The sequence below is a fragment of the Gallinula chloropus genome (assembly GCF_964237585.1).
Source record: "Gallinula chloropus genome assembly, chromosome: 10".
Lineage (NCBI taxonomy): Eukaryota > Metazoa > Chordata > Aves > Gruiformes > Rallidae > Gallinula > Gallinula chloropus.
This window is the reverse complement of record NC_140095.1, coordinates 19,433,326-19,459,599: the sequence shown is the minus strand read 5'-3', so window position 1 is coordinate 19,459,599 and position 26,274 is coordinate 19,433,326. Positions and strand designations below refer to the sequence as shown.

Sequence of the window (26,274 nt, the reverse complement as noted above, 5' to 3'; positions counted from 1 at the left end):
GGGAGTAATAGCTGAGCTCCTTGGGTCTGTCAGACTGCAGAGCAGGAATCCAGCAGTTACTATTTAATTTTTAGTAAAGTTATAACTAAACCTGGCTGCTAGCCAGCCCCCAGGGCTGACTCTAAAAATATACTGCTGTTGGCTGTGAGCAAGGTACTCTCACCAGCCCTCTGAAGTGCGACAGAGGATTACCAGTGCCTCTGGATGCACTTAACAGCTGGAACCCCTGCTCTAGTCTTGCACTTTTCTCCTGACTGACCAACAAGAACCTGCTAAAGTGAAAATGGGAAGGAAAAACTTCATCTATAAACAGTGGCAGCTCTGATGCAGAGAAGTTGAGAGCTTTTTAGACTTTGTCACAATGGGGATTTCCTTGGATTTGTTGGGTTTGATGGGTGTTTTCTCCATTGGCAAGGTGCCTGGAGGTGCCTTAGTCCCTGTTGTGGATTTTGATGTCATTGTTCTCTTCCCCCGGGCTGCCCTACGGATAAAATCCACCCTATTGCCTACCTATAGCACAGAACCTTGCTAAGTGCTTTGACCAGCTGTGTCCTTGGACCTTTTAGTTTCTTAAAAGCTGTGCAGCAGTTGAGTACCAATGCTGTAGTTTCATCTTTCAGCTACAGGATTCTCTTTTCGCTGCCTTTTATACTGAAGGTTGTCTTTGATTGTCTTCTGGAAGCTTTGATTAAAGACCAGCTTCCCCTTTTAGGCACCAAATAAGAGGTCATCTGTGAATTTTTCACTGCAAGGCAGGCTTTCAAATATTTCAGTTACTTTGTGCTTTGTTCCCCCTGATTTTTCTGATTGGTTTTTCTTTCATGTTCCTGACCTGGGCATGTCAGAACAGGCTACAGTATAGCCTGTGACCACATTATGTCAAAGAAAGAGGTCACTTCTTTATCCTTTAGTCCTTTTATTTCTTCATTCATGGACAGGAGAGAACCCTCTGCCCTCCTGACCCACAGGTCTGCTGTGGCTGCCTGTCCTCAGACAAACCTCATCCTCTGCAGACCCATCCCTTCTCTGATAGACCCCCACTTACAAACAAGTCATGGGGATCAGGAAAAGGGACTCTGAACCTCCAACATCTGCTCAAAAACAGAGTTTCTGGGAATTAAGAGAAGGAGGTAGCTGGGTTTTAGCTGTATTGGAATGAAGACTACGTAGGGTTGCCTTTCCAGCATTGAGGGGATTATCTCCACCCATACATTCAGGTCATACATTTCCAAGAACCTGGGCAGAAAGTCATGAGATGGGAAGGTAGTGGGGTTTTTTTTATCCCATAGTTATTAAAAACAGTAAGCATCAGCTGTAGCCCTTACTTCTCTCAGGTGCAGCTGCAGTTCTAGACCTTATTCTGCAACAATTATCAAAAAGAAAAATACAGTGATAAATGAGGCAGGACATATGGAAAGGGGAATGTACAGCAGAAGCTATTTGCTCAACACAAAAGGACAGAACAAGTCAGGGAACACGAGGAGCTTTGTGGGTTTGAAGGAGGCTTTGCAAGCTGTGGAGGATGTGGGGGTTTGAGCAAAATACAAGTGACCCAGCAGCTCCACTGAATGACGAAGAGAAGAATTACACATAGGGGACAACTGAGAAAATTTGCCCACATAACAGACCTGGTTTATTTTCTGCATTTCCATCTCTGGTTGATTAAGAGCCTCTTTGTTTCAGCCCAACAATACCCTTGTACTTCAGCATCTGTCCAGCCAGTATTTTGAGAGCATCTTACTGGGAGTTGTATGGTGTTCAGCTCAGGGGTTTATTGGTTTATTCTTCTGCTGCTGACTTAAACTGGAGGCTGGAGAGAAGGCTTTGCAATACACCTCTGATACACTGGATTGCAGAGGTGGAGTACCCACAGAGCCCAGCTTCAGGCATGTTGCTACCCCAAATTGCCTTCATTGTTTTCTCTGGGGTGAGGCAGATGTCCCAGCTTAGGTTTCTCACTAGGGCGGTGGGACGACCTGCTCCAGGTAACTGCCAGCTCATGGCTATCTCAGGCCTCTGCCTGTCTACAGAAGAGATGTATTTCTGACACCCATGTACTTGGGTATTGCTTTGTTTGCCTATTTTCCCTCCCCTAAAACCACTGAATTGGCTCAAGACGCTGCAGCAGTAGTGCAAGTAGCATCAGTGACAACATAATTAACAGCTGAAAATTATCCTGCTTGGGCATGAAAGCTTTGTAAGGCTAATCTAACCACGGGGGATGTCTCTGAGCTTGTTATCTGTGTCATAGCTTGACAAAAATTGTGGCAACAACAGTTGAGAATTTAGATTGGTGAGGAAGCCAAACTTTAGCATCTGAAAATTCATCTGAATTAGACAGCTTTCCTTGTGTCACAAGAGTAAAATTTAGAGCTGACCCTAAAGGTATGTCCAGTGTTTCTGAGCAGTATCCCACAGACCAGTCTCTGTTGCTTCCCAGCATATGTATTTCTTTACTCACAGGAACATATGGATTTTGCAGATCACTGAGGATCTAACTGTCTCTGAAACACTCAGCATCCAGGTCTGTGCTGGAAGCTAAAGGGAGAAGCGCTGCTGAAAATCAAAGCCTTTTGGTTTAGTCTGGGGTGCTCTGAAATCTTTGATTGTACAACTCTGCACGTGTGCCTCCTGACTTCACAGAAGATGTGTGAGTGAGGCAGGATGGCTCTGGAGGAGCACGACAGCCCATACTGCTCACCCATTAATTAAGCTGACAGTACGAAGCCCAAGGTAAGTGTACACAATTTTACAGCCCAAGTTTCCGAGGCAAACCCACATGAACCTGTGCACAGGGGAAGGAGGCTTTTAAGGAAATTAATTTAGCCTCCAGCTGATTTTAAAGGATGTTTATGGGCCTGTTGTAAAATTTATTAGAGAACAAAGATTCTTCCAAAACCAGATAAAGGAATTGTGTGTGGATAAAGTGCATCCTTTCCCTGAGGTTTTTGAGCTGTGTTTTATGGGCTTCTCTTGCATCCTGCTTTCTTTTCACTCCCATATGATGACAGAAGCTGAACGGGGCTGTGGTACCGAGGGATGCTGAGATGTTGCAGAAGGTCCATCTCCTTGCTGGGGAGGTGGATGTGACATTCCTGCTGGGGTGGAGCTGAACCAATGTTCCCATCCTCTGCGCTGACAGCGCTGTGCCGTTGCCAGGTGCTGGGTAGTACGATGGTAGGAAACTGAGCTCTTTGAAGATCTCTTGGGTAACGCTTCTTGAAGTGTCACTCGTAATTGCTTTCTTGCCTACAAAGTACTTGCTTTGTGCAGTTCTTGTCTCAAATATTGTATCAAAGTGTTATAAAGAGCTTTCATTGCTAATAAATACTAACTACGGTGCTATAAAAACTTGTCAAAAAAGCACCATAGGGCACGAATCTCACTGAATAAATTATATGTGCCTTTAATATATTAATGTAAACTGTTACTGTTTCTGTGCACTACCAGGCAGCTTACAGATCAATCAATGTGAAAATTATTCATACATAAATTAACATAAGATACTACCAGTTTCTTGGTTTTATTTTTTTTTCTTTGGTATAAACACTTGACTCTGGCTTGTTTGGCTTCCTGTAGCAATGCTGCATCCCTCCATTCCTTACGAAGTGTAAAATCCCATACTTGGATTTCCCTCATGTCTTTAAAAAAAGGGAGGGGGAGTGGAAGAAAAGCCTACTGCTGTGGTTTATCCTGGGACAGCTGTTACGTGTCTTTCAGAGACAGGCCACCAGAAGCACTGCCAAGACTCAGACCTTTGGAGACGTCAAGGCTAAAGGTGCTTCTGCACCTCATGTTGAGAGGTAAGGATTTCAGAGCAGTGTCATGATCCTGTGAGGATGTCACTTTAGAGCACAATGTGGGCTGCCTTTTGATTTCCCTTCATACAAGTGGATCTACATGAAGATAAGCTACAATGAGACTAACATGCATGTATTTGAGCTAGATTATGTGGAAAGTGGTCAGTGCTTCTCAATCTATTTTGGCCTGCCTTCTGATTCCAGGAGAGCGCAAAATGCGGGCGGGTGCCCTGCAAATGCCATGCTGCTGCCTGGCTCATGTTGTGGGCCATCTTAGTACCTGCCAGGTTAGGGACCAGTGAGTCAGGGATCCTCTGCAGCTCCAAATCCTCCTGGGGTTGGATGAATTCACTGTCAAAGCTCTTAATAAGTTCAAGAGGATCAACAACTGACCTGGAAGAGCATCTTTCTGAAGTAGAACAATGTTAATGATCTCAAAAGCAAGTGCACCCAGCCCCCTTTGGATTCCCAGTAGAGACAGCAGCATTTGCTGGAGGTTCAGCTGCTCTGCATTCCCCCTGCATGGGTGCATGACATGTCACTTAAGGAGGCTGCAGCCACAGCATTGAATAAATACAGACTTATACCTGATGTTCTTCCCAGGTGCTAAATAGCACTTTGAAGATAAAGCTAAATGCTCTATAGTACTGTGTGCCTCTAGCACTGAAGTACTGCACAGCATATGATGGGATGAGGGAATAACACGAGTCAATGGCCTAATTAACATCCCGTCTGCTAAGTCTGCAAGAACATCTCTGCAACGACTGTCAGTGCCAGTGACACTTAACCAGTGTCAGGCACAATCAACGTGCTTCCTTGAGGGAGGTGATTGACTGAAACTACTGGCTCAGTTGTTGCCCAGAAAGGTTTAACAGACGTTGGTTACATGTGGACTGCTGTGAGGGGAAGCAGCATCCGAGCGAGGGAAGAACGCAGGGCAGACCAGAGCGATGCTCCTCCTCTCCAGCACAGTACTGTTCAGGCAAAGGGAAGTAATGCAGCTCCTTGGCATCCTCAGGATTTCTCTGCTGTGCAAAACTCATTTCAAAACTTGTTCCTGTAAGGTGTCTCTCTTCTGGCATGAAATTTGAAGAAAGCCCAACTCAAGGCTCTGCAGTAGGAGTCCCTGACTCTCTGTGCAGAAACACGCAAGTTAAACTGAGCTGGAATTGCTTCAATCTCCTTCTTTCACTGCAGATGATGTGGGGACTGAGGAGTGGATAGCTCCAACAGCTTGCTTCCTGCAGAATCAGAGTTGGTCCTATGTAACCAGAGTGAGGAGGTAACTAGCAGATGGTCACTAATATTATTCCTCTTTTTCTTTCATCAGGGGAGGAAGACACATTAGCTCCAGGATCTGACAGTGCCTATGCCATTTCTTCTCCTGCTCAGAATGCCTCTGTGCTTGGGACTTGAGTTACAACTATCTTCCACAGAAAATGCTGAAGCTCACTGTGATCTGTGACATCTGTGAAGGGAGTAGCCTTCTTTGTTAGCTGTTCACATGTTGGCACTCCCTCAGAACGATCTTCCAGGGGCAAAACCCTGTACATTTCTCCACTGAGGGTGATGGCTGAGTCCCACTGGGGATTTATCTGTTACCACTGACATCAGGGACACCAGCAGAGACCTCTTATGTGCTCAGAAGATACTACTGCTTCCAATCCAAACAAATCAGTCCGCCCTCAAACTTCTTGGCTGGCAGCCTGAGGCCCCAAGCAGACTCCCACCAGGGCAGTGACACCTCCCAGCACTGCTCAGGAAAGCTCTGAGCCTTTAATGCAGACCAGCACCTGGAAATACCCCCCAAATACTCTTTACACCTGGATCTGCTCCCGCTCACCTGTTGCCTCTGGTCTGTAAGGAGTAGAATTCATACCAAAGAGCAGACATTTCTGGAAAGGTTAATTTTAGCTGCACAGAGATAACAGGCAATCCTTCCTCCTAATGGCATCTCACATTGCAATTAACAATGCTTCATGTGGAGTGTGTGAGTAACTTTCTCTATGCTTCAGTAACCTCTGGGGAAGTTCATAGGTTTTGAGTTTGAAATTTAAATATGGATTTATAAAATAGAGGGTGGTTAACTTGCTTCATGCTAGCTATGTAAACTTTGGGTATTAGATTGCAAGGATATGAACATCAAGAGAGGAATTATCATTAAATAAATCAACCAGATGTAACAGGAGAAATTAAGGGAAGACTTGTTAAAGAAGAGACAGAACTAAAAAAAGACACCTAATGGTGAAAGCTATTAGAGATCATGTAAGTGTTCTGTACAGGGGGTGAGGAATTTGCTTTGCCTCTGGAAATTTGAAGAGAGACTTGGGACTCTGACATGTGTCAGTCACAGGTTTCCCCAGGCAGGAGTTAATTGTCAGGTTAAGATATGATTGCTCTCCTGACTACAGCACCCACAAAACATGAAGGCTCATAGTGGAACTATAAATGATAAGGTTGTGATCAATGAAGACATCGTGTCCTGGGTATAAATCTTATTGATAAAGCTGCAACCATAGCAACAACAACAAAGGTGGGTTCCAAACCTGCCTCCTAAGGGCAGGTACCTGAACTTTAAAAGTGCTGTCTTCTGTGATGGGTGATGATAATGCTGAAGCAGCCTGTGACAGCTGAAGAACAGGAAGAGCAAAGCAGAAGTAAGGACTGGAAATCACCAGCTAATGCAGGAATAGCCTTACTCAGCTGTTTGTAATGGCTGATGCAGTATTTGCAAGACATTATGTCCTCCCAAAGGCATACATAAAGAAATATTGCATCTTTACTGGGGACAGAAGCAAAACAAAGCCACATCTGTGTCAATCCACAGGTCAGATCCTCTATTCAAGATGCAAATGTATATGGAGCAGCAGATGTTAGCAGCAACTATCATCTTTGCTATGCCAAATAAATAAAACCAAAAACCTCAAAATGGCCAATTTACTGTTTTGAAATGTGCAGTTTAAGATGGAGAGATGCTTACAGCTGACTAAGACCTGAAATCAGAGGCAGATGAGCAATGCAGGCAGGCCCACTGAGGCTAAGCAGGCACCTGAATCGCATGAAGCAGCCACCCAACAACTAGGTCCACAGGCAGTGGTTCAGGATCCAAAGAAACCTGCTGTGATTTGATTCTTTCACCATTTTGCCAGATGTAGTGAAAGTCCTCGACGTCTTCTTGGAGATACCAGAGAGCTGGCCAAAATGGCTTACAAATAGCAGGGCTCTTGTCCAGCAGATAGGCTGCAGGCTTTAGAAGCAGCCTTGACTACAGCAACAGGGAAGCTTTTCCCCAGTGTGAGTTCACAGAGAAAGAGGTGGTGCATGTAATGCTTAAATAAATTCTCCTACAGCAATCAGAAAGGGACTTTTTTTAAAAAATGACAACAACAAAAAAGAAGTTAACCTAAAATTAAAATGCACTTAAACATTTAGCCCTGAGTTTAACAGATGCCTGCTGCCACAATGAGTAATAGATTATCACAATAATTGCTTAGATTTATATAGCTTTTCTACCCCTAAGGCATGTTGCAAATACTGATGTGCATTATCTTAAAAACACTTTGGTAAAACGTATTAATCTCTGGAGAGGAGGGAAACAGCCCAACAGCTTCAGCACAGCTGTGCAAAGGTCTGGCTTGGGAGCTGTGCAGTTGGAACAGAAGGGAAGTAGGTGGTTAGGAAATTGCTATCTATAGTAGAATTTATTCAGGTACCAAAATTAGCTTTAAACCCTGTTTTGGCCCTTTGGAATGAAGGGCCATTGAGTCACCTTTGGTATGTGTTATGGGGGATGTATGTGTTTACCTAAATGTAACTGCTTAACTCACATCCAGCTCAGTAAGTTTCGTGTTTTCAGTTGCTCTGGGCCTCGCTTGGGACAGGAGGAGATGCCCAGCTGTCCAGCTGCAGGGAGCACAGAGCTGTGCCCAGCACTGCTCCCCTCTGGGCAACCGGTCCCAGCTCCCCCTGCACTGGGCAAAGGACCGATTACAGCTGGAAGGCAGAGAATCTGCATGCGGCTTTGTCCACCTCATCCCACCATTCCCAGCCCGCCCTGTATTCCCAACACAAGATGCACTGCTGGTGAGGAGCTCAGCTAAATAATGTTACATGAGAGGGAGTTTGTTTTTCAGCAGCAGCTTTCTGCTGTAGGTGTGTAAGCCTGAGCAAGTACGTAGCATCCTATTGCTGATTCAGGAAGCAGAGCTGGGATTAAATTAGGCACTCTGATAACGGTGCTCTGTATCGGTAAGGATTTAAGTACAATCAGATTAGATTTTCCCAACAGATAATGTCCTGGTTTTTCATCAAGGCCTCCAAACCAATTACAATTACCATTCCAATCGCTGTGCAGAACAAGAGCTGCTTGCTTTTACTCTGAGGAGAGCTAGAAGGATGGAAAAGTAAACGTGTGGAAGATGAAGGCATCTTTACTGAGCAAGTCCCACCAGGCAAGTGACTCTCCTATTTTTATCATGCCCTCCCTTGCTGTTTCCTTGCACTCTCTTTTGCAGGAGAGAGGAAAAGAAACTTCGAGGAAAGCTGCAGATGCTGGACAGGAGGGAAGCAGATGGAGGATGACAGTCAGGGCCCAGGCTTTGCACCGAGGGAAGCGTTTCTGAAGCCCTTGGGAGAGCTGTCGGAGCTCCCCAGGGCTCCGTGTGGGATTCACGTTCCTGTTCCAGGCCAGTGATTGCAAGCTGCTGGGGACACACTGTTGTTAGGAAAGCTGGCTGCACAAAGCAGAGAGAAATAAGAAACAGTCGTGCACGTCAAAGACCAGAGAGGTTTAATTGGAAAAGACAACAATTAGTGTTAAGTTACTTAAAGTTTCCATTTGAATCAGAGAGACAGTGAAGTGAAACCCAACAATAAATGCACAGAGAAGAAATGTTGACCTGCAGCAATACTAGCCATCCCCGTGGCTTCTTCCCCTCTTCTGCTTTTCCTAAGGGCACCCTTCCTGCTAGTGCCACCCTCCGACAGCACTGGAGGGGTGACCATCAGCTGCATCGCTGCAAACTTCTGTAAACTAAATTACTTTCCACTTTTCATAAACAATAAACAGGTTAAGAGAGGCTTTGCACAGAGTAACAGGGCTGAGTCGGGGTTTGGTTATGTAGGGCTTTGCTGGTGATACAGAAGGATGGAGCAGGATGTGGGATGGTGTGAGTAGGCAGCTCCTGGCATTCCTGCACTGAGCCCAGCTTCCCTGGATGCCTGTGGAGTACAAAATCTCCACTGTTCTCTGCAGAAAGGGTGCCCCCAGAAACTCCAAATGATGTGGGTCATAGTATAAGGGGGGAGCTACTGAACCAGTGGTGAGGCATTCTGCAGGGAGGGGAAAACCAGGGCAGCAAGCAACAAAGGTACACCTCAGACAGAAAGCCTTAACCGGGATCCTGCCCCAATGGAACACATCAATTGCCTTCATTACCCAGAGCACAAATCATGCACTTAAAAATAGACAAAACTGAGTTGATAATACAGTCACTTCCAAGCTCAAGGTGCCCTTCATGGCCTTGGCTTCCCTACCAGAAACAAACCAATGCAGAAGAGCCGTTCTGAGCTGGAATCTTGTATTAGGCCAAATAACAAAAAGGGGTTTATCTTGGCTCTAATCTCCTCTTCCACTATACAAACGTACTGAAAGTGATTATCTTATGAAAATTGAAGGAAACTGTGGTGTTTTAAAACCCTAATCCCTTCTTTCCTCTGTAGGAAATAAGATAAATATCTTGACTTCACTCTGTACAAGAACCTTTCCTCTTACCCAAAGGTCTCCATTTCCTCTGGTGAGACATTTTTTGTGCACCTGGCTACAGCAGTGTCCTGATTCTTGGCAAGCCACATGTTTTTGGGGTGAAGGAAGGTACCAGACAGGGTGCAGCACAGATGCCAACATCACCTTACTGGAGGGCAGGAACCCTCATGGGAACTGGTTTGTACTGGGACAGGCAGATTGCATTGTAGGTGGGACTGGCGTGACATCAGCAAGGGGAACCAAGGTCACCCATACCCTTTCCCTGGACTTTAACCTTTTTGCAGGAGAATTTTGAAGTCTCAAAAGGAAAAAAAAAAAATTAAAAACTGTTTGGATTTTAATTTCTTAAAATTTAGTACAGATCCCTAGGAAAGAAAAAGGAAGGGGTGGGAGGAGGAACCTCACCCCAGACATCACAGGTGACAGCTGAGAAAAAAGTGTCTTGACTTCCTACCCTGGGGCTAACCCAACCTCAACAAAAAGCCTCTTGCATTTACAAATACAAAGAGAGGCTCTAGCAGTACCTTCAGAAACCACCCACAATAAAATACAAGTCCACCCCCACGCAAGCTGGAGGCACACAGCATGCAGCATGCTGGTGGGTGCTTCAGTAGCACAGACACATTTTTGCCTTCCCAAATCCATGACAGGGGCAGAGCAGGGGCCGCATCTTAGACAGTGAACAGACTTTGGAGAGGGTCCTGACTGCCACGTCTTGCTATAAGCTTCCCCCCACCCCCTGGCTTTTCTGGCTTCGATTAATGGTGCAAATCCTAAATCCTGCTCTTCATTTTCCAGACTGTGCTGAAGTCTCCCTCCCTCTTTTGCATCTCTTGGCCCTTGGGATTCTTTTCTCTGATGTTTGGATGTCAAGCACCGTGGGGAGCAGCTGGTACCCACAGTGGTGGTGCTGCAGGCCCAGGTGTCTGTGTGGCAGGAGCCCAAAAGCAACCCTGGGCCACCCAGCCCAGCTCTCAGCAGCTCCTGCTCCCTTCCCCACCCTCAGCGGGACTACAGGGTTACAGAGACACCTTGGAGAAGCATCTGTGTCACTGCCAAGTAAGAGAGGCCAAAACCTCCCCTGACACCTGCTCCCACTCATGCACAGCTAGAAGCGCCCGTGCACTTGTCACCAGCTGGGGCAGGCAGCCAGGGATGCTGGGCATGTGGGGAAGCATCAGGAGGGAAGGGAAGGGGCCCCTACTGCAGCATCCCACCAGCAGGACTGTGGCTGCAGCTGCTCTGCCCTCACACATCCTCTGCACTGCCAGGCTGGATGTATGTGCTGGCTGTTGCAAATGCTTTTGCCCAGAGTGGACTCTGCCTCTGTGGGAGGAGCTCTGTGTGCCACCAGCTGCTGCCACAGGATGCCCCATGCATCCACCTACTTGCAGAAGTCAGAAGGCACAGAAATACACCCACCTTTCTTCAGATGAGAGAGAGGGGAAAGGAGGGACAAGGTGCTTGTGCTGATGACGTCCCATCTTTTAGCCTGTTGGTTGGTTGATGCTGCACAGAACAACACACAGCCAGGCCCTGGGTCACGTGTGCAACTCTCTATTTTTGTGGAGAGAACTTCTGCTGTTGTGGCACACCTCAATTCCCAGAGCCAAGGGTCTCTGCTCTTGCCTGCTGTGCAGCAGGGTGTGTAATCTCACCCTGCTCTCCCTGACCCAGCCCCTATCTCCTGCTTGTGCTACCACATACCTCCTGATATTTATAGCTCACTGTGCCCTGCTTGTGATCCGTCCCAACTCCCAGTCACAGTGTTTGTGAATGTTACACTAGAAGGCTGTTACTGTGGAGAAGACTGATGCCAAGCTGTAAAATTATACCAGGGAAGTTGGAACATAAGTTTGAGTGTAAATATTGGCAAAGCTTCATAAAAAATTACAAGACAGCTCCTCCAAGAAATGACAAAACTCTTCTTTTAGTTGTTACTGAGTCTAATGAACTCCTGTATTTCTACAGAATACCTTTGCAGGGCTGCAGCTAAGGAAATCTCAGTGAAAACCAGCAAAAAAAAACCTAGCAAAGGGGAAGCCTTAGTAACTAACTGCTATACTCTAATGCCCCAGTCTGAGACTGTCCCCTGCACTACTTTAATGCCTTTGTCAAGTCTAGCTTTAAATGGCAAATGAGAAGAGCCCTTTGTACGTGCTGTACATGCCATTGCATATCCACTCCGAAGCAGAAACTGGAAATAAGAGCAAAGGCACAACAGCAATGTATTTAGAGAAGTGATGGAGGTTATTTGAAGGTCACCAAGAGCCCTGGTGCTGAACCAAATGCAAACCAAGGCACTCGTGCTGCCTCTGAGCTGGAAGCTGTTTTCTCCTTTCTCGCGCTCATCCCCCCACTGGGCTGCAATCAAACACTCTGGCTCCTTACAAAGCCACACACTGCTGAGAGCTGATGGGCTCAGGCCGTGGTCCAACCTGCCAGCTCAGAGCCAAGCAGTGTCCCTCTGCTCCTCAGCTGCCACCGCCTGTCCCTCGCTGTCCCCAGGCTCGGCTGCGGGGTGTTCTGGCTGCCTTTCCCCTCAGAAATTGTGGGGCACCCAGCACAGTGGTGAATGAACTCCTGGCTGGTAGCCCTCAGTGCTGTTACACCAAAGCAATGGGTTGAAAGCAAAGGGGGCTGAGACCACCCCCACCCTGGAGACCAGGTCACTCAACCAGCAGAGATTCTTGTCATTACCCAGCATGTCCTGAGTGAAACAGGCTGCAGGGCTTCCCTCTGCTCACCCTAGTGTTCAACACCCGTTCTTGAGCAGGCTGTTTCAAGGAAAACCAGCCTTAAACCTACATTTCAAGTGGTAGAAAGCTGCACATGATAATCAGTCGTCATGGCTTTCAATTTTCACTTTTAAAAACCCACACTGTGTGTCCAAAGCACTTTAAACTTCCAGGCCTTTCCCTTGCTGCACGCGTTAGGCTTCTGTACCACAAGCAGACACCGAGCTCTCTGCCTTCTCTGGCACAAGACACAGAGTCCACTCCAAGTCTCAGGACTATTTTGCTTTCCTACAACCTTTAACCACACTCAGCTTTTCCCATCCTCGTCCTGGAGCGTGGGGCTGCACTGCCAGCCCTGCCTGCGCTGGGTACACGGGCAGCACCGGCTCCGTGCCCACTCCTCCCTTCAGGCATCGGATCGAGCGGGGCTGATGTTCAGCACCGAAGCCTGTTTCACACTGGCTGTTCATCGGACTGGCCTGCGTTCAGCACGCTGAGGGGCACAGCCATGAAGACCACCTTTCAGTAACTCTGTGGAAACATTTCCCTTGTGCTCTGTTACCCAAGGCATTCAGAGCGCAGGGCAGCCCCGTGCTGCTCGCTGTCACTAGGCAGCCCTCTAATCTTCCACTATCTGCCTCTGTTATCAGCAATTATTTTTTTTTCCTCCAAAGAGAAGATTAAAAGTAAACAGCTCACGGCCCAGACCTGTTCTTTAAACATCCTGACTAGAAATACAGCCGCTAGAAGATGTTAATTTATAAGCTATGGGGCTGATCCTGTTAATACGTGCCATGCTGGTGGAGGTACCGAGTGACAGTTGTCACGCTATGTGAAAATTGCAAACTCATAAAAACACAATTGTTTGGAGAACTGAGAACTACTTTTCACAATCTCATGTTTGCCAGCTGTACAGACGTTGCTCTGCCTCTTCAGACATTTTGTATCATATTCTAGATGAAACAATTTGAACACTATCACTTAAGCACCACATCCTTCCTATTTATCTGTGGATCTTGGGATAATGCTGCTGACCTGCAGGGTTGTGGTCTTGACCATCCTGCTTGCCAGCCAGTGGGGCATACTGCTCTGCAGCCACAGCTCGCAGGAACAGGGAGGCAGGAAGCATGGGAACCCAGCCCGGGGGTCTTTTGGGAAATGGGGACAATTTCTGTCTCTATCTCTCTCAAAGTTCCCTGATGGATGCAAAATCAGCAGGATGGAGGAGAAAGCTGTGCTTTCCACATCCAGTGTGGTCAGGCATCAACTAGACCAGAGGCAGTTAAGCTCTACTTCTGGTTTCCACAAGGGTGAGTATGGAGGCAAACATGAGGCTTTTGGGGGTCCTTAGGCAGTTCCCTGCTACTACAGTTCTATCATACGATGAGACAACTTTTGCAAACTCATCAAGCTTCATCTTGGTAAAAACTAGCCTTTTTTTCCCTATCAGTCTTTCAAAGAGATTGTCTCAAACCACCACTGCCACAATGGCTGAATTCACCTAATTCCATGCCTTAATTTATTCCTCACCACTTTATCTCCATTTGCTCTTGTGACAACTTAGCTTAAATAACTCTCTTTACCCCCTGAAATATTTACAGATAGCATTTAGATCCCCTTTCAGCATCCAATCTGCCAGAGGAAACAAGCCAGCCATGCCTGGGCTGTGGTCCGCAGCCACGCAGTGTCATTCCTGTCGACACGGGGAACTGATACTTGAACTGAAACTATCGGAGTGGGAAACACATCTTGAGCAACTTCTGGTTGCATTGCCCAGAGGGCTCAGCCCTGGGGTGGTGCCAAAATGAAGGAAATACTCTTTGTCAGCCCTGACCTCACCATTTTTGGTTGTTTTGGTTGATAGGGTATTTCATGCCCTGGGATGGAGAGCTCTCACGAGGTTTCTCTCTTCAGCATGGCTCTGAACCATGGTGGGAAGAGCTGTCTCTGGAGTGACCCATGGGACCACCTGCTCAGTACCTTCCAGCAGTGCTCATGCCATATACAGGGTATGTTTTTGGCCATCCCAATGCCATGCTTGCAGACTTGCAATGCATAAAATGCACACGACTGGTGAAAAGGGCTGATGGACAGCACCCAAGGATGTCAGCATGGCTTACCCAGGTACCTGCAGCTGATGAAAAATGGCACTACTGCAATTTAAAGTCAAGTCCACCAGCAGATTTATGTCTATGAAATGAAAAAAACAGCATTAGCTTCTCTTGTATCTCTTGCTAAGCACTGGAGTGTCCCTAAGGACAGAGCCCTCCCAGGTGCAGAAGAGGATGGCCCTCCAGGTCCTCCAGCTACCGCAAAGCGATGCGATAATGTGCCCACAGGGTACCATCAGCTGAGTGGCTGCCCACAGGCCTGCTAAACAGAGCAATTCAATCCTAGAAGCATGATGGTTTGCATACAAACATAATGCTTGCATCTCTTCGCTAAGATGAAGCAAAAGAACTTCCTACCATCAAGGACAAAAATCAGAATTCCAGCCCAAAAGGGTAGCTGCACCCTAGCAGCATTCCATCAGCTCTCCTGAAAGCAAAAATGATTGGTGTCTCTCAATGGGGAATTTCCACTAAACTCCTGTCCAAATGAGGAATTACATTTAAAACCCCAAATTTGCAGTGGGTGGAGATGGCAGGGGATGTCAGGATTTGTTATGTTTCTCAAGCTTCTGCTCAGAAACTTCCTAAAAAGAACTTGGTGAGAAGGTGCTTTATCAGCACATTCACCTAGGGGTGAAGCTCTTGCCTACTGGTCCCATTAATAAGGTGACTGCTGGAGAAATTACAAGAGCAGCCTGTAATTGCTCCAAGTCTCACAAGCACAGCAAAATAGATGCTACTTCCATTGTGCCTCCCAGTGACCTATGGAAATGCACTGTGAGACAGCAAGCAATGAGGCAGTGAAGGAGAGAGCAGACCGAGTCCGAATGATCTGTCTGGGGGCTAATGAACTTGTAGTATGTCACAGCTCTGATCCGTCTTGCAGGGTGATTAAAATTCCCAGGCAGTTCCTGCCAGTCAGAAATTATAACCCTAATGGCCTGATTTTGCTCTAAATAACCATATAGCTTTGGGCAGGAGTATTCTGCCACTGAAATTATTTTCTAAATGATACTTGGTGATAAGGAAAAAAACCAAGAGAAAATCTACAGAAAAATCTGTGCAAAGGGGGGAAAAAAAACCTTTTAGAATGGTATTCATGTTGGAGTTAGTGCTAACATTAAAGAGTAAATCCATTTTAAATCAAAGATGTGCATCCTTTGTGTGCATAAACTGAGTCACCATGAAGATTCACTTCCACATCAATTTCAAATTGGGTCAAATCAAGCTAAACCAGCATGTTTGCTTCTGATGGGTTCTAGTTCCCTCGACAGATCTGTTTGTGAGTTTTGTGCACCCAGACGCCTACCTGCCCTGCTGCCTATTTCTCCTTAAAAGCAAAAACAAACCCAAACCTTCCAGAAACTCAGGAAGAACCAATAAATGTTAGGTATTTACCCTTTGGGCTAATTTGGTGGAGCCTCCAGGCAGCCTGGCCGAGTGCGTGAGGAATGCCAATAGCTGCCTTTGAAGCTGCATCAGGATACCCAGAGTTTGAACCCAAACCTTAATCTTTCACCTCTGGGTCAGCTGAAGATCGGACCCTTTTGTGAGTTTGTCCAAAGTTGTGCATGTACCAAAATATCTCATTCTCTTTGTTTTCTAAAGCAGCACTGAGATCCTTCCTTGCCCAGCCAGGCCGGTTGCTGCTGCAGCCCAGAGCTGAACCACAGGCTCTCGCTGCAGCCCTCACACACCATCCTCCTTCCAACATCACCAACAGAGCAGGGCTGTAACACCCCCCTGATAACACAGCCTGGAAACATCTCCTTTCCAGAAAAAACTTCCCCGTCACGTTCACATAATGAGTCGTTTCCACAGACACGTGCACATGAGTGTGAGAGAGAGAAAGAGAGAAAACAGAGGGGAGACAAATAATTTAGCATCGTGTAGCAGCACCAGCAGACCTGGGCTCTGACTCCTCTCTGCTCCTACCAGGATGGTTTTTAGGGGCTTCAGCAGGGAGGAGAGATATTGTCCTGGCCGTGCCCGACCTGTCCCCCAGCTCTTGCTGCCGCGGTCCCTCCTTTCTCCAAAACACTTCTGCCGGTGCCAGCGGCCACCGCTCCATCCCACAGGAAAATGCGGTAACGGAGGCACGTGTTCCCCCGGCTCTGAGGCTAAAGGCACCTTCGCCGACCGAGTGCCGGTGCTGGGAGAGCTTTCGGCTTGCCAACCGCCACGGACGGCTCTGCCCTGGGCGGGCTGGAGAGGAGGCAGGGGAGCAGAGGCCAGGAGGCTGCGCTTGGCCGTGCTGTCGGCTGGAGGCTCGGCCGGGTGGGTGGGAAAGCCCCACTGCTGGCGCCAGCCCACGGCTGCTGCGGAGGAGCGGCGAGAGCCGCCGGGGCTTTCCGACCCCCGGCAGCAAGTGTGTTACTCTGCCTCGGGAAGCTCTGCGGTCTCTGCGGCTCTCCTAGTGCCTAAGGAAGGATAAGAGATAAGAGGAACAGGAGGAGGCAGAACAGGATGAGGTATTTTACTTGTAAACCCAGATCCTTGAGAGACACCTGCCAGTTCCATCAGGAAAGCAGCTCTGAGTAGCTAAGCTCTGTGTTTTCTCAGTCCAGCCATAGCTGCAGCCCATGAAATCCCACCATTCCAGGTGGGATGGGATCCTCGTTCCATCCATGCTCTATGAACACAAGTGGAATGACACACACTGGGCACTAATCCTGCTGTGTGATCCAGCCCATACCTACTGCCTGGGTGCCCAAAGGAAACCTCAGCACACTTTAACACATCTTGTGATGCCATTTCTGAGGCCAGGAGCTTGGAAACAGCCAGAGGATTTCCAAGACCACAGCCTCCAAATGTGCTTGTTCTCCTGAAGGCAACCCAGCAGGAGAAGGGGATGGTGCACAGTGACACCTGGCCAGCCAGGATTTGACCTGTGAGAAGGCAACTGAGCACTGATGTAGTTAATGACCTTGTGAAATTAAAGCTGTGACAAAAGCATGGTCATTCAAAATCATCTTTATAAAGATGGAAATTGCTTTGCTGCCACAGCAACGCACATCTGGGCATCCCGATGTGTATTTGCTACAGGCAGCATCTGAGCTGCCCCTTAGGCAGGAGTGTTCTTCCCGTTGGAGTGCTGGTGAGACCCCAGGAGGAAGGGGAGATAGGGCTCTGAGCTGGCAGCCTTGCAAAGCCAGAAGGGTTGCAGAATGGCTGCTCCTGTCTATGAAAAGCTACTTCGTAAACAGAGGTGCAATGTCTCTAACTTACTCACTGCTTTCAAGCTGCATCAAGTACTGCAGCGCCATCAACCTATCCACCTCACCTGTACATAACGCCCTGCAGCCCAAAGGCTCTTCTGCTCCTGGCTGGGAAACAGTGAGGAGAAAGGAGGAGCTACTGTCTTTGCCTTACAAGCTGCAAGTGGCAACACAAAGCTAAACACAGGCACAAATCCCGTCTCAAGTCCCTCCCCACTCCATCAGGCACCCATGCAGCTCCCCTGGCTGTGCAGACACTGCCAGAGCCACGACAGGTCCCCCCTCAAATTACAGCAGATATTTCACAATACACATGTGCCAGAGCAGCTTCCAGCTCAGAGCTGGGGCAGCTCGGTGGGAGGGTTGTGCAGGGGACTGAGCCACGGCACAGGACCACCCTGCTGGGGAAGCATCCCTGGTAGGCACACATCGCTCCTTCCTTTACCCTATGGCAGCTCTGACTTCTTCTTCCCTACATCCTGGGCAGATTTAGTTTCATTCCAGCAGCTCTGTGAGCTGTGGAGTTGCTAAACTTCTACAAACTGGAGTTGCTGTGCTGCCTGTTCCAACAGCAGCAAGGAAGCACGGAGGCTCACAGCAGGCTGGGAGATTTACTGGCACAATTACTCATGTTCCCTATGGGGACCAGTAAGACCCCTCAGCAGTGCTGAATGCCGGCTGCACGCCACGATTTACTGCCTGCCTCCCCCAGTGCCTTCGGAGCGCTGACATGAGTAGGGGCTGATGGGGTTACTTGTTTAATTTTGTATTTAAGAAAGTGATGAACTTCCAGACCCCCAAGCTGCATGTTTTTTTCTTTCTTCCCCCTCCCCCCCACTTTGTTTCTCTTGGCTCTTCTAAAGGGAAATCCAGATGTGTTGGACTTTGGAGAAATAAAATCACTATCAGCCTTGTCTGAGGAGACCTCCCTGTGATGCAAAAATAAACCACTCACTGTTTCCCTGAAGGATGGACACACTGCACTGCGCTGGACACTGACTGAGAGGGAACAGGGAACATACCAAAGCAACCTCCTTCACCCAAAAGTTCCAGTTTGTCTACTCTGATCACTCTCAATTATATTTTACCCAAAGTCATCTTCTTCATGTGATAAAATTTCAGAAATTGTTTTGTCCAAGAATTCAGGCAATGCTGAGCTGGGTTCCCATCTACTTGTGCTGAACGAGAGTTTAATGATTCATAAAGGCATGAGTTTGTTGTTTTGTGCTGAATAAATATCTATGCCCAACAAAAGATATGCAAGCACTATGTTAAAAGGGGAAGACGGCAATTTCCAGATGATTAGGGCATTTTGCTTTCAGTCCCGTGGTGCACAGAACTCCTGAACACATGCTACAACCATCCAGAAACCTGTATCTATTGCAGTTAATTATTGTACTAATTTTTCCCACACGTTAGTTGAGGGCTCATTGTAAATTCTCCTCTCCACTCATCATTCAGACTGATTCCCAAGTCCTTTCAATGAATGATATTCCAAACCATAGGTTATTAGAACTATGAATTGCAAATATTTGTAATGAATTACACAATTTGTGCTGCAACCAGAGAAACAAACCTTTGTATATCACATGGGAGTTGCAATCTCAGCCATTGAAAAATGAATAGAGCATGAATTTGGGATTGTAGCCACACCTGCAGATTTCAATTCGCCATTTGCATGTGTCCTGCCTGAATTTTTGCAGTTGATGGCACACATCAGAAATTAAATAGGTGAATATCCAGAGGTAAAAAAAACAAAAAGGGTTCTGGCAATTCCAACACTTGCAGAAAGGCAAATGAAAATTCTCTTTCAAAGCTGAGTATTTAATTCTAATATTCCTTCCCCTTGAAACGTAGGCTCAGCTCAAACCAAACCCCATCTCCTGGCCCCTTTCAAAACATGCATTGTACCCTGCCCAAGGAATGGGTGTCTCACACTAGCTGATGGAGAGTTCAAGAAAAAAAATGAGTGATGGGGAATCCTTTCCTCATCTGCTGGTTCATAATTTAGGGATAAAAAGGGATGGTTGCCAGGGGATTAAGCAAGCTGTGGTCACCCTGTCACCATGGGCAAGCAGCAGAGCAACTGTGCAGTCTGTTCCCTCATCCCAAGTGCTATAAAGAAGTTTCTCCCTGCCTGGGTCACGCAGGGCACCACAGTCTTCCCAGATCACTTGAAAAATAAATTAAACCATAAAAACTAAAGAATGAGAACTGTTTCCCAGCACTCTCAGTCTGTGTGTGCTGAGGGCACCTGCCTCTTCTCACTGACGTGTTTTATCACACTCTACTCCCCCTTCTTTTTTTCCCATTCCTAATATAAATGCAAAAAACCCCAAAATGGGAATGTCAGAACATTTTGACACTAAATTTATCAGAAGAAAAAAAGCAGAAATTACATGCCTCCCTGGAAAGCACTCTCACAGGTCAGACACACTCGAGAGCAGGAGCCAGGATTCTAACAGTGACAAACACGATCTTTGCACTGATAAACACACTGTTGAGGTGACTGGGAGCAAGAACAAAATGGTCTGGACAGGTGGAGCTAAGGAAAGTTCAGATCTTCTCAGGATTGGAGATGGAGAGGTTAGAAATCTCAGACCTACTATCAGCCACTTCTGACTCCCTTTGAGGCTGAATGACTCACACCAGACTTAACACAGAAGTGCAGATCTCTGGATTTGGGGAAGAACTCTGCCCTAGATTCAGCACAAGGTCCGTCCTTCACTGGGCTCAAAAGCAGCAGAAAAATTGTACTCACACAACTTCCCCATTTGCAGAAGCTCTTGGTTGGGAAGAAACAACTTTGAGGTTGGAGAAGTGTGTGAACCTGGTCCAGCCCCTACACAGCTTCCCAGTTGGGGTGCTATGAAGCCAACCCATGTAAGAAGGTTTCAGCTGCTGGGGACAAATCCCTTGTATTTCCAAGCTAGGAAAGCAAACATAAACCTTGAAAGAATGTGCCTCAATAAATTTCTCTTCCATCCGTGCTGGGTCCAACCTTTTTTGCATTTAAGAGAAGAGCACTGAAGACATAAAAATTCCTCAAGTGAGATAACCTATCCAAAGATTAGTTGGTTTTGCTCCAGTTCCCACACCTCTAACACCACCAGTACATAATCTGCACCAGGAAAAGAAGTCACACTTTTCTCATCAGCTACAAAGTGGAAGAAGAAAGCAGAAAATAATTGCTGTCTGAAGCACTGATGTGCAGAGCTGCATCCCTCCAGCATGTGGAGAGAGGAGGGGATGTGGCAGAGGGAAGCGAGGGCCTTCTGCAGAGCTGCAGTGATGAGGAAAGGCAGGGGATGATCGGGGTTGCATGTGTCGTGTGTTGAAGAGCAGCAACAGGCTCTTATTCATAAAAGTACTCATAAAACTAGGAGTGGACAAGATACCCTGTGCAGGTTTGGTTCTCGTGGGGGCTTTTGCAATGGTAGTTGCATCTGGACTGACAGGACTGTTAGACACTTCCTGTGATAACTTCTGTATAGGAGCAGAGTTGTGCAAGTGGGAGGGAGAAGCTGGAAATAAGGAAATCCTGATCTCAGCTCCATGGTGGGATCCACCATTTACTGCTGCCCATGAGCCTCCCCAGCTAGCCAGACCAGTCAAGGTGATGGCCACCCCTAGCTTTGGAGGAGAGGAGACTCTTCACATATGCTTTGGCTACCACAGGGACACTGTTATGTTTAAAAAGTCTCAAAATGAGGAGTTCTTCAGCTGAGGGACACTCAGCAGAGAACGAAGGAAACCAGCAGCAGGCCAGCCCCTCCTGGAGGCATGCAGAGCCTCCCTGCCTGCTCGCTTGGGAGCCTGTCTTCAAGTGTCCCCAGGGCAGTGCTGGCCTGAGCCTGCCAGCCCCACAGGGACAGGCAGGATGATGGGGTCTCACAGAGAGACAACTCAGTGTGAAAGCAGCGAGATAACTTGTAGACATGAAGAGGCACCAGCATTGCCAGTCTGTAACACTTGGAGGCCAAACATCAGCACGGACTGAAGGGATTCACCTTCTGGGCTGACGTGCTCCCTGCCCTCTGCATCTCCCACCCACACATAAGAGAGGCTCCCTGTCATCTCTCTGCCTTCTATACCCAACAAAAAGCATCTTCTTGCTGTGCTTACTAGCCAAGAGACACCACTCTCTCCCTCTTTGTGTTTAGGCCACTGGTCTGACCCCCTGGACCTGCCAGGTACAGGCATGAGAGCACGGAACCACCTCCATTAACCAGGGACAGGAACAAGGCCTCTGACTGCGCACAGGGACACCTGTCCAACGTTCGCCCCAGCAGCTCCCCAGCCACAGGTACTGGTCTCTGGGATGGAGAGCTGTGTCCACCAAGGGCTGCTCTCTCAATCCTCCCAACAACAGCAGAGGAACATCTGTCTTGTCCCTGAGAGCACAGCTCCAATAGAAATAGAAGCTGAACATGGCATGGTGCCACACATCTATCACAGACAGAGGGCTCTGGGACCATGGCCATGGCCCCCAAACAGCTTTTAATCAGCAGAAGATAAATGTGTTGTGATGGCCTTCATAACTTAGAAAGCTTGAGACGTCTGTCTTAAGGTTGTGACACACCCCATCTCTCATCCATTATACAGCTCGGGCCTCTTCCCAGAGCTGCAGAGGTCACTGCAGGAGGGAGCCTGGGCAAACCAGCACATCAGACTCATCTGGGGAGTGCTCAGTGTCTGATTTAGTCTCCAGATGCATTCAGGGCTGAACTCAAATATGGTTACCAAGTTCTCATCTGCATGTGAAGAGCCATGAATCCAACTACTACAAGAACCAAATCTACTGTAGACAGTTGCACTCTATGGTTGGGTGGGGTTTTTTTCAGAGATTGCAGTTTGTGCTGATATTATGGGAGATAATTGTCCTTCCCTCCCCTCCTCCCGTGCTCTGCCTCCCACCTCTCCACTTGGTGAAGACAGCAGAGTGTACCTCATACCACAGAGCTCTCCAAACCCCTCTGTACCCCGGCAACACACAGCCCACACGCTCGCCTTTTGCAACACACGCCCTGCAGTACTCAGTGAAGGGTACAGGGTTCAAATTCAGCAGGAGCCCAAACTGCCCACCACCAGGACTATGTCCCGCAGCCTGCACAAGGCACACTCCGCTCCCAGGGCTCCCCCAGAGCTGTGTGCCAGTGCCCAGGGACAGGCTTTGACTGGGTTACAGTAAAAAGCAGATACTTCAGCATTTTCAGAGCTACGAAGACAAAACAGCAAGCACCCCTTCTCCCAGAGAGCACTGAGGTGTCCCCACAGGGTGAGGACATTGGGGAAGTTCATCTTTTGCCTTTCATTAGGTCAGAAGATGTATCTCTGCTTGGTGGGGCTGAACAGGGGCAATGGGAGGGTGTCCTGATCCCTTTGCTAGAGAAGACAGAGTAGGCAGCCTTCCCCAGGGTGCTCCCCATGGGACCAAGTTGCTCCCCTCAGACCACAGAGCAGGGCCTGCCACAACACACACGGGACTTCTGCATTCCCACAGCTCCATCCTGAACACACCTCTAGAGAAACTGCACAAGCCAACAGAAACCTGTTCTCTACAAACCCACATTGTCTGAGCACGCTAAGGATTTCTGGGTGCTTCTCTTCCCTCCTCCCCTTTTTAAACATCGAATTGATCAGGATGTTTCAAATGCAAAGCAAAATCAGTCCTTTATGAAACCACTCCAGAAGGACTCTTCCTAGCGACTCCAGGCATTTTGCAGCATCCAAGAAACACTCACCTTAGTACATGAGTTGATCCATTTATTGTGGTGGTGGAACAAGGGACCGTCTGCCCCAAGATGGAAGGCCTTCGGTATCGCTCATCACCACAGCACAGGATGATGAGGAAGGCACGCCTGAAAGACTTGTTCAGGAAGGCGTAGAGGAAAGGGTTCAGCCCTGAATTGATGTAGCCCAGCCACAAGAAAGCCGTCCACAGCTTCCCTGGCACTGTGTAGTTTATGAAAGGGTCCACTATGTTTGTGACAAAGAAGGGGGCCCAGCACAGGCAGAAGCACCCCATGATGATGCACAGGGTCTTGGCAGCTTTGGTCTCAGTCTTCATGCGGTGCGTGCTGTGCTGGTCTGGGTGGTGCTGCCGGCCATCGGTGGGGGCCCCCGCACGCTGCAGCACCCGGATCTGGCGGGCGTGATCCCTGGCCGTGACGTAGATGCGGTAGTAGGCCAGCACCATCAGGAAGAAGGGAATGTAGAAGGCCACCACAGAGCAGGTAATGGCGTATGGCTTGTTGACCATGAATATGCAGTAGGTGGAGTTGGAAGCCTTGTTGAACTGCCTTTGCTGAATCTGGGGCACAGGGAGGAAGGACAAGGACAAAGAAGGAGGAAAGAAATGCATCACTTCTCCTCTGATACCAGCAGTCTATTTGTCAGGACACCTCACCACAACTTTCTGGACCTCCATGCTCCTTCCCCTCTCCCATCTGTGGTACCGGCCTTACCCGCTGCTGCCTCTCCTGTCTGTGCTCACACCATGGGCTGTGTGGCCCCACTGGTCCCCAGGTCTGCTGGACCAGCCCACATTGCATCTCTGGCATCCTAGAGCATGTCTCAACCTGGCCAGTTAAAATCAGCTCAACTCCCCAGTTCAGACATAGCAAAGGCCAGTGATTTCACTTTGTGCCACTTTTTGCAGTTCTCTGTGTTGGGGGGTGACACTGAGCTCCCCAGGCACAGGGGCTGTGGGCAGCAGCCTGTGCAGGAGAAGGCTGCAGGGTGAGTCTGTAGCCTGAGATCTGGTCAATGACTTGTGATGGAAAAAGAGACAGCAGACGAAGAAAGGGGGTTTGCATGTAAGTTTGGGGAGGAGGAGGCATAACTGGGACAGGCAGGATCTCACTGAGGCTGTTCTTGCTCCAAAACAACATACCCACAAGTCCATCAGGCCTGTTTATTCCAACAAGAGAATAAGCCTGTCTCCTATTTAATATCACAATTATTTAACTGGGCCTGTGAGGAAATTTACTTCTAAAGCAAACAGTGAAGCATTTTCAGGAGGTGGTGTTCAAACCCTGCACTACCTGCAGTAGCTTCAGCTACCAGAATCTGCCTGGTGAACACCAGCAAGTTACAAGGAAGGGCAGGTCTGCACCGGTGTTTAGAAAAGCTGGTACAGACTGCTGGGTGTCGAGTCTTTTCTGAAAAGGTGAGGGCAAGAAATCAGTGGAAGAAATCAGATACCTGACATGGTTTGGGAAATAAACAAAAATGCACCTCCCTTGTCTACTAGCTGCATGTCCTAAAGGTGCTTCTTCAAAAGTGATTCTGGCTTTATCGCCTTGTCTAGAGGCTTGGCAGCTTGGACCTATATTCTCCAGGAGCCAAAAGGTATTCATAGTCCTTGACTGAGACTTGGCATTAAAGATGCCACATCTCATTAAACAAACTCATCTAAATAAGGCATTTTCACAGCTTGCCATTTTTCATCCCTGCATCTCTACACTGGAAGGAGAACAGATTTGTAGCTCCTAACTCCTCGCCCTGTAGATGGGATCCTGCAAGTGAAGCCAGACTGCGATGGGGAAAATTGACTTCTGCTGAAATGACTTCACGGGGGAACTTCATCTTCTCTCTGCTTGTCAAGACTCACACCAAGACAGGGGTTTATTGACAGGACCTGCACAAAGCGCCACACCTTCTGGGGAAGTCTGGGTTTCCCAGCTCTCCAAACACATGGAGGGATGCTTGGGCTCAGCCAGCAGCAGCCAGCACTTCCCCAAGAGCTGCAGCAGCCAGGGGTAACACTGAGGATTCCTGAGGTGCCTGTCAGGAGCCAGGTGGTGCCTGGAATCGTTCCAAAGGACTATTCACTGAACTGACTGGTAGACATGAATAAAATGTGTCAGTCCTTCCAGGACAGTAATTTCCAACCCCCTTAAAGACATCCTTGGAAATTCAGCAGTAAGCTTCTCCTTCAGCCTCTCCTGCCTCTTGTCTCTGAATATTGCTTTTAAAGAATATACAGCACCAAACATATTTGACACCAGGTTGGTGTACCTCCTTAGCTACTCACCAGATCGATGATGCCAATGCTATTCCAGCCTTGCATGATAGGGAGGAAAGAAATAAATGTTGGGATTACCCAGCACCCTCCAAGCATTACAGCGATGCGCAAGGGAGTCATCTTGTTCCTGTAAACCAGAGGCTGGCAGCAGATAGCATAGTACCTGCAAGGGGAAAAGTCAGAGAACCACCGTCAGCAAAGGAGACTTCCAGGCACTTCAAAAAATAAAGGTGCAAGGTCTTTTCTTCAGCTTTTTCCTCCTGCCTTTCAAAATAAGAAGGGAAAAAAGAAGAGTCTATAGCCTATTTTCATTGACTGCCTCTTACTCAGGGAGCTCAGAACATTTTCACAGCATGGGTGAATGAGGTTTCATAGAAACAGGGGAAAGCCAGCATTTTCTGTTTTCCAGATAAGGAAAACAAGGCACAGATTAATGCTGTGGTTTGTCTCTGAGGTCGCAGAGAAGGGGAGTGACTTCATATTCAGCCCTCCTCTCCCTCTGCACTTAGTCACAAAGCTGTCTGCACCCTCCTTACCATGATGAATGAGTCCACCTCCCTTCCATTTAGCCAGAACCGAGTAAGGGGTTTTCCTAACTGCAGTGGACGTTTATT

General features: G+C 47.9%; 1 protein-coding gene across 1 annotated transcript in view; it reads right to left on the bottom strand.

Moving 5' to 3' along the window:
• Window positions 1–26,274, bottom strand: part of HTR4 (5-hydroxytryptamine receptor 4) — a gene marked incomplete at both ends in the record, with an annotated part of 89,415 nt that overhangs the window by 26,749 nt on the left and 36,392 nt on the right. Inside the window, 2 exon segments of the mRNA XM_084268888.1 lie at window positions 23,376–23,944; window positions 25,670–25,823. Coding sequence (XP_084125014.1) covers window positions 23,376–23,944; window positions 25,670–25,823 — 723 coding nt within the window.